Source organism: Hipposideros armiger, unplaced genomic scaffold, assembly GCF_001890085.2.
Source record: "Hipposideros armiger isolate ML-2016 unplaced genomic scaffold, ASM189008v1 scaffold_131, whole genome shotgun sequence".
Classification (NCBI taxonomy): Eukaryota; Metazoa; Chordata; class Mammalia; order Chiroptera; family Hipposideridae; genus Hipposideros; species Hipposideros armiger.
In genome coordinates this window covers 1,793,517-1,801,924 of record NW_017731481.1, presented here as the reverse complement: position 1 = coordinate 1,801,924, position 8,408 = coordinate 1,793,517, and the positions used below count along the sequence as shown (strand labels likewise).

At 42.2% G+C, this 8,408-nt stretch overlaps 2 protein-coding genes across 2 annotated transcripts in view; both read left to right on the top strand.

Annotated features, from left to right (window-relative positions):
* Positions 1 to 3,460: 3,460 nt before the first annotated feature.
* CUNH8orf90 (chromosome unknown C8orf90 homolog) lies at positions 3,461 to 6,435 on the top strand. The gene is made up of 3 exons (XM_019649240.1): positions 3,461 to 3,559; positions 4,180 to 4,901; positions 6,345 to 6,435. Exons 1-3 carry the CDS (start codon positions 3,461 to 3,463, stop codon positions 6,373 to 6,375), a joined length of 852 nt encoding a protein of 283 aa, XP_019504785.1. The 3' UTR covers positions 6,376 to 6,435.
* The window catches only part of KAT6A (lysine acetyltransferase 6A), a 95,772-nt gene continuing 91,450 nt past the window's right edge, over positions 4,087 to 8,408 (top strand). The window contains exons 1-2 of the mRNA XM_019649239.1: positions 4,087 to 4,171; positions 6,740 to 7,654. Of these exons, the coding sequence (XP_019504784.1) occupies positions 7,055 to 7,654 (600 nt within the window). The 5' untranslated portion in view covers positions 4,087 to 4,171; positions 6,740 to 7,054. The remainder of the gene's footprint in view (positions 4,172 to 6,739; positions 7,655 to 8,408) is intronic.

The following is an 8,408-nucleotide window of genomic DNA, read 5'->3' as shown; positions in this document are numbered from 1 at the left end:
TAGTTTACTAATGTGGTGAATTACATTGATCGATTTTTCAAATGCTAAATCAGCCTTGCATTCCTGGGATTAAACCCAGTTGGTCATAATATATTATCCATTATACAATATATAATGTCAGATTCAATTTGCTAAAATTGACCAAAAGCCAGTAGAAAGAATATACATAGAAATAGACCCACAGAAGATCTAGTTATTATATGATCAGAAAGAGATTTAAAATACCTAGGATTATATGTTCAAGAAAGTATAGGCAAAGGTGGAGAAAATAAAAAGATGGAGAATTGCTTCAAATGAATTGGATTTTATTTTTTAAAAATCATATGAAAATTCTACAACTTAAAAATGCAATGACTGATATTAAGAACTCAATAAATAGATTTAAGAGAAGATTTAGGTAGATGGGTACAAAATATACAGACTCATGCACAAGGAGAGAGGTAAAAAAGATGGTAGTAAATACAGATGGTAAAAAATGAAAAATTCTGACATATGCATAATTGAAGTCTGAAAAGGAAAAAAGAGATAAGAAGAGATAGGACCAAGAATTTTCTAAAACAGATAAAAGATATCAAGCTACAAATTCAAAGGACTCCATGAGTGGCACTTATGCCACTCATGAACCCAAGTGGGATGAATACAAAGAAAACCACATCTAGACATATCACAGATTAATTGTGGAAAACTAAAGGAAAAAATGCTAAAAGGAACCAGAGGAAATAAGATATTAGTTTTCAAAAGAGTAACAAAGGAATGATGGAAACCAGAAGACAATAAAAGGACATCTTTAAAATGCTGGGAAAAATAAATTATCAAACTAGAATGCTATACTCAGCAAAAATATGAAAGATGAAATAAAGTTTCTAGGCAAACAAAAATGGAGAGAACTTGTCACCAGCAGACCTACTATGAACAGAGGAATTATTGAGAAAGAAGGAAAAAATGCCAGTCAGAGGCACAAAAATGTATATTGGAACAAGGAGCAACATAAAGGGTAAATAAATATGTAGGTGAATATAATGAATATTGACTGTAGAGAACAAATAATTGTAAAATCTTGTGTGGCTTAAAATACTGGGGGTGCCAAAAAAATGTACACAAGTGGACACTTTGGTGAATGTTGCTCAAGCAGTAGTTTGCCATAAGCAGAAGCGTTTGTATGCTGGTAACCACTTTGAGCGCCTCTTGTAATTGTAGGTCACATGTAACTTGTATTCATTATTTCTTATCAGTATATATTGAGTATTATAATTTTAATACAGTTTTCCTTTCTTAAAATGTGTGTACATTTTTTGGCACCCTCTGTATATGCACTATTATAATCCATGACAACAAAAAACACAAAGTGGAAGGGTAGTGGAGACATAGTATTCTAAGGTCTTAGCATTCTTGGGGAGGTGGTATAAGTAATCATTTATATTTGAGTGTAATAAGTCAAACAGGCATGTTGTAATTGCTAAGATTTCTAAAAGAATGTAAAACTAAGCTAACAGAGGTTAATGGTATAATTAAAATATTTTAATTAGTTCGAAAGAAGGCAAGAAAGAGAATAAGGGATATACGGTAAGTGGACAGAAGAAAATAAATAGCAAGATGGCAGGTAGAAATCCAAATACAGCAGTAATTATATTAAATGTAAATGGACAAAAAGTGTTTCTTGTTGAAACAAGGATAGAGCAAACTTCCAATTTTAGGCTTAGCTAGACTCAGCATAAAAATGTAATTACCAACTACAATTGAAAAGGCAAGGATTCCTAGTGCAAAATGTGGAAGAGGGAAATAACATAGCTGGAAACCCTGCAGGGCTGAATTCTGAGTCAAGTTTCTGAAGCCAGAAAAACTGTTCGGTGCTGTGGATTATTTTTTAACATTTGAAAGATGAGGACTTTAATCCGTCTTTGTTGCAGATCTTTTGAGAAGACCTCCCGAATGTGCCCTCAAGTTATGCAAATGTAAAGCAAAGACTCTCTATGGAAGCTGTTTGAAAAGCTAAACTGTGCTTTGTTGTTGCAAATTGTTTTAAATTCTTGCTACTGTGTGTTTAAACTCGAGTTGGGTCTTTTCACAGGAATGGCTGTGGCTAGTTTTCTTCCAAATTATCCAAAGGCAAACACAGCTCATCTCTGTACTTATTTTCTTCTGAAGACCACACACTAGTCTCACGCGAAGAACTCATTTTCTTTCTATTAACATGACTTTATCTGTTCTCTTTGGGAAATAAAAATCTTTCTTTATTCTTCTAAAAGAGAATCTCCCCCCACCTTTTCTTTTCCTGGATGTGTTTCCATTTTACAAGTAGCTCTCATTCCACCTGAGAATGCCTCTGTCTGATTCATTTAGGATGGAAAATATCCTTTCTAATAGATTAACTTGTACCTCCAAATTTCTCTCCTAATTTGGTGATGGGGCTTGGAAGTAGGTGATGGAGGGTGACGAAGTACATCTCACCACACCACACTTATGTTATCAGTGTCAGTACTAGGATATTGAGTTGGTAGCACCATCATCCGAAAATATAAGTTTTTATGTTGTTATTGAGTGGTCTAGACAGTCTAAGGATTAGTGTGGAAAAAGCTAAGAGGTAAGAAAGTATAGGTTGAGGTATAAACAAGGCAGGGCTTGAGTTAGAGGTGGACATTCCATCTCTTGCTTAGTGGCTTAGAAATGTTCATTCACTAGCAACTTTTTGAGTCTGTACTACTTGTGACACAGTAATAGAGGTGCAAAGAGGCATCCTAGAAGAACATACAATGTATACAATGGACACACATTGTGTCACAGGAATAGGGCAAATGGTCAATACTACAGAAGTTCAGATAAGGAAGTAAACATGGAAGTTAAGGAAGTGAGTGAGAGGCTGGTCTTTAAAAGGTAAAGCTGGGGTAAAATGAGATGTTAGGGGAAATAGTCTACGCAGGAGGCACAAAGCAGATAAAGGTCTAACAGCAGGAAAACACTTCCACACAAAATTATTAACCATTTATTATGTCTTTTCATTTGTCATTTACTGCCTTTCCAGTGAATACAGTTAAAAAAAAAAGTATTACTCAATCTCGAGAGACAAGACAAAGAAACCAGTAGGGGACAGACAGGCCACGAAAAAGTGCCAGTTTGTTCAGCCATAAATTCGGACAAGAACAATTCTGCATAGAGCATGAGTAGAAGACAGGCGTTGGGATAAGACAGATCTAGGCTCCAAACTCAGATGTGCGCTACAAAAATAGCTGTGACCTTGTGAAAGTCTTACGACTCTAGTCTATGCTGTGTGCTATAAAAATGTCTCTAGTAAGGTCCAACATCTCAATTGTGGGGAGGATGAAATCATTGTGATGACCTGACAAAGAGCTTGACACGGGTGTCTTAAGTTCCTACCCTTTCCCCTTCCAAAAGCACCTACTCTTTTTCCTACAGTAGGAGTGAGATGTGTGGGGTGAGTTTTGAAGTGAGCAGAAAAGGAAGGATGAAGGGAGGCAACTTCCTCTCTGCCCTTCGCCCCCTCCCCACTGTACCAGCTCCCGACCTCAGGTTCCGGGAGAGTCACTGTGGAAATGGGCTGAGGGTACAGAAGTGGGGAGGGAGGATCTGCTAACTGTAAACACAAACGCCATCAAGAGTTCAGAGCCCGTCTGGCCACCGGATTTCCGTGCCACACTGAAGCCACCCCACCCATGCGCCTGCTCTCAGTTTCCCCAGCTGTGTAATGGGGATACATCATCTCCTCTCACTGCTATCCGCCTGACCTAACCGCGTGTGAAAGGCTAGAAGGAGCCCCCAGTCTTTGGCCTCCAGCCCCATCAGGTTCACCTCCCACTTTGGCTTTGGCCTTTTGTACCGGCCCCACGTGACCTGCCCGGCCCGCTCTTCCCTCCTTGCCCGCCCCGCCCTCCGGCCTTTCCCGGCTCTCGGCCCAGCTCTTCCCGCTCCTCAGCCGCCCTCCTCCCGCACTCCCTCTCCCTCCTCCTCCCCGTCGCCTCCCTCCCAGGCTGTTGCCGCTCCCTCCTCCAGGCAGCCGTTCCCTCGCGACGCTTCCCCTCCCCCCGCGGCTGTTCCGCCGCCTCGCCTCCCCTCCCCCCGGCCGGAGCTCACTGTCTCCAAGATGGCGGCCGTGTCAGTTTGGGGCATCTCCGCGGTCCGGCGCGGGGGCCTGGTATCCCGGCTCTCTTCCCCCGCGGTAAGTAGCTGAGAGGCCACCCCCGACCGCCCCCAGCCCTCGAGCCCGAGGCTGAGTCGCTCTGGGGCCCGCTCCGCCGCCTCGCGGGGTCGGCAGGCGGCTGCAGGCCCCGTCGCGGCCTGCGCCGCCTCCCGCTGCTCTGCGCCAGGCCTCGGGCTGGGGCGCCACGGCCGCCCCCTCGCGCCCGGTCGGCGCCCAGCTTACCCCGCCCCGCGGTCCGCGCGCCTCCGGTCCCAGGTTCCCGCCGCCCGCCCGCGAGCCGGGCCCAGCCGGTGGAGTCGGTGGGAGGGCAGGCGGCGAGCGGCCCAGGCCGCAGAGCCTCGGGCTGGGCTGTGCCGGCGAGCCCGCTCTCCCTCGGGGGGCGCGCCCACCTCCCCGGCCCCACCTGCGCCCGGCGGCCCGCTGCCCTGGCTGGGCCCGGCCCGGCCCCTCCTGCCCGCGCTCCCGGGCGCTCCCTCTTCGACTCCGGCCGGGCGTGCGGAGATCCGAGCGGGGCTGAGGCGGCAAATGGGGGTGACAGGCTGGCGGGTGTTGTGGTGCGGAGGAGGCAGCACGTGTGGTGTTGTGTCTGTCGGGCTGTCAGCCCGGACGCTGGGCGGGGAGGCGGCGGGCTGCTTGTCAGTCGGCGGCGGGTTTGGACAGGAGCTGCCGGACCTGTCAGGCTCCCCGGGCAGCCTGCGTGCCCCGAACCCTCCTTGGAACCCGCCTCTGTGGAGGAGCTGGGAATGGGGTGATACATTGCTCTTAACTCTTTCACGTGATTTCATTGTTAACTTAGTCCTCGGGTTCTGTTTCCATCTGATGGGAATGGCGAAGCCACCCGTTAGCAAGCTTCAGGGTTGTGCCGTTCCAAGTTTTTAAAGTTGCTCGCTCTTTAAACGGAGAGCGCGAAGATGTGTTTGTGGGTGGGGAATGGAGGCCGGGGAAGGACCGTCGGAAGCCAGTTGTGCTTTCTCTCTCGCCGCTGTTGTACTTGCAGTGAGTTAAAGTTCAAGTCTGCAGGCCCTTTACTTTTCGTAAGACCTGGAGACTGGTGAAAATCCCGGCCTGAGAGACAATGAGTAACTGTCATTCATTCTTTTACCTGCGAGCTCAATCAATTAGGACGTTCCCAGCTTCATAAACTCAGGTTGCAGCCTCTTATTTAGTTTAGCGTTAATATCTACATAATGAACTTTCGTGGATTAATAATAGTAGTATGATTTCTGTTCTCCCGAGACTCTCACCAAAATGAAGCATAGCTCTCAGGGGGGCTTCTTTTTAGCCAGCTAATTTAAAAATAAGTCTTGGCTCAGGTTTGAGTGTTTACTTCAGCTTTTTGTTTCCTATCAGAGTTAATAGTACTATCCCTTTCCTAATACCTGTTAGTTTTCCTTTGGATTTTTATTTTACTCTTAAGAATAATTGCTATGGGAGCTATTTTTCTAGCATTGTTTATGTTGTAAGTGCTTCTCAGAATAAGAGCAGAGGTCTAAAAAAACACGTAAGTAAAATTAAATTTATTTTTGAAAGCCGAGGAGTTATTTAGATTGAAAATTCATTATTTTGATGATTTTTAAAAAGATTTGTATCTGCCAGGTTCATTTGTCTGAAAGAAGAATATTGACTCTGATCCTGGAGAGGCAGTATATTTATGTTTGTGTTTTATTCATTAATGTTCATTTCAGGACAGCAATCTTGAATCGTTATGAGAGCTCCTTTTTAGACCCGCAAACAGGGAATACATTTTTTTCTGTAGTGTACATTTGATATGTAGTGTGTGCATTTGAACATAGTGATTTTGGGCCTTTCTCATTTCTAAGTTTCCCTATCTGTAGATTAGTCATGAGCATTTTGACAGTTGTTGCTCCCTCCAAGTACTTTAGTTTGGCTTAGGAGATGCTCTCAGAATGTAATTCTTAAAATTTGAGTGAAATTGGATTATTTAAAAATTCCTTAAGCACTTTTCACACTTGACTACTTTACATATTATTTTTATTTTCATTTGGAATGTTTATATTGCACTTAAAATATGAACTTGATTTGTGTGTGTAAATTATATTTGTTGTTTCTTTAATATATGAAATAGTTAAAATTTTCTCAATTGTTTTCTGCCTTTTTTGTCGATTGTTTCATCCAGTCTGAATGTCTGGAATTTTAAAAGATGAAAGATTCACTCTTACTTTCATTACAGGATTCTTTCTACTAATCCAGATACTTGTTGAAGTGCTGAATAGTTTCTTGGGGAAAGATGTCAAGGAAGAGTTTCAATTAATAGACTGGTGAGCAGAGATTATGGCGTACAGAATAGCCAGCACCCTCTGGTTAGTTGTAGTGTAAGGCCATTCACAGTGCATCTCATTTTGTTTCCTCATTGTATCCTAATGATTCATTTCTTTTCTTTTTTATCCCAATGGTTTACTACATACATGATTGTTTTGGAATGTTGTTAGAAACATGTTGAAATTCCTATAGGTGCTAAACAAACACTTGCTATTTGATTGCTTTTAAAGACTAGGATGTTTCAGTTATAGCTTATTTGCAAGTGGGCCTTGATAAAAAACTAACTTTGTTTTCGTTGTTTTTCAGGCATAAGATAAACATTCTTCTGCTGGGAATGACATGTTCTTGAATTTTTACAACTTTATGAAGAGACCCATATGTGGTGCTATTGAGAAATTTATTGGGAAGTTTGAAGACATTTCAAATAACTTGGTGGTTGTGGTTTCTAAAGTAAAGTGGGGAGGCATCTATTTTGTGAAAGGAGGAAGAACTTAGGCCAGAAAACTTGTATGCTATGGTTAACTGGTTCTCAGCCTCCGAGAATGTTGTTTTCCATGGTGTAAAACTTACTCAGCATCAGGATAAGGGATAACGACTCTATGGATATACGAATCCTTCACCATGGTAAAACTCGCTAACCCGCTGTATACGGAATGGATTTTGGAGGCCATCAAAAAAGTGAAGAAGCAGAAACAGCGTCCTTCAGAAGAAAGGATATGCAATGCAGTGTCTTCATCCCATGGCTTGGATCGTAAAACTGTTTTAGAACAATTGGAGTTGAGTGTTAAAGATGGAACAATTTTAAAAGTTTCAAATAAAGGTCTCAATTCCTATAAAGATCCTGATAATCCTGGTCGAATAGCACTTCCTAAACCTCGAAACCATGGAAAATTGGATAATAAACAAAATGTAGATTGGAATAAACTGATCAAACGGGCAGTTGATGGCTTGGCAGAATCTGGTGGCTCAACTTTGAAAAGCATTGAACGTTTTTTGAAAGGTCAGAAGGATGTGTCTGCATTATTTGGAGGCAGTGCTGCCTCTGGCTTTCACCAGCAGTTACGATTGGCTATTAAACGTGCCATTGGCCATGGCAGACTCCTTAAAGATGGACCTCTTTATCGGCTCAACACTAAAGCAACCAATGTGGATGGGAAAGAGAGTTGTGAGTCTCTTTCCTCTTTACCTCCAGTGTCACTCCTTCCACATGAAAAGGATAAGGTGAGAATGGTATATGCATCAGTGTTCATAGAGCTGATGATGTAGCATGCTACAAAGTCACGTTTCTAGGAAGTTATATAGAAGTTACACAAGTTTTGTGTTTGGAGACTTGTGGAATGATGATCACCTCTGGTTTTTTTACTGGTGAGTTCTATGTATGAGAACTCAATAGATGCTAATTGTTCTGATACTTTGAAATATTTGATGCCTAAGATTCAAAGTGTATATTGATCAACCTAAAAGAACATGTTTAGATTAGAATTAAAAAGTAGCACACAACTTTAAAATTGTTGCATAAAAGTTCTTATATCTTACTGCTCGAAGTTGATGAACAGCCAAATGCTGGAGACTTGAATTTGAGACAAGTGACTCTAAGAACCTGTCATCTTTTTTCCATTTTGTTGCATTTTATCATTACACAGGAATGAGACCAATTCTCCTGACCCATAGTAGTAGTTAAGCAAATTTAGCAATTCTTATTTCTACTGTTTATAGTCTAGCTTTCTGTCATGTATTTTTTCCATGTGACAAGGTGCTAAATGTTACTGTTTATGACAGGTGTGACTACATGGGTCAGGAATACAGTATCCTATATTAGTAAAGTTCTGGGGAGTTGGGAATTTTGATGCACATATGGTATACGTTACTGTGCTGTGTGTTTTATGCTGTTATTTTGTGCATTTTGGCCCTTAAATAGAGGCCCTTAAATAGATATTCAGGGATGAGGAGAATTTTGTTAATAGCTGTTTCTTAC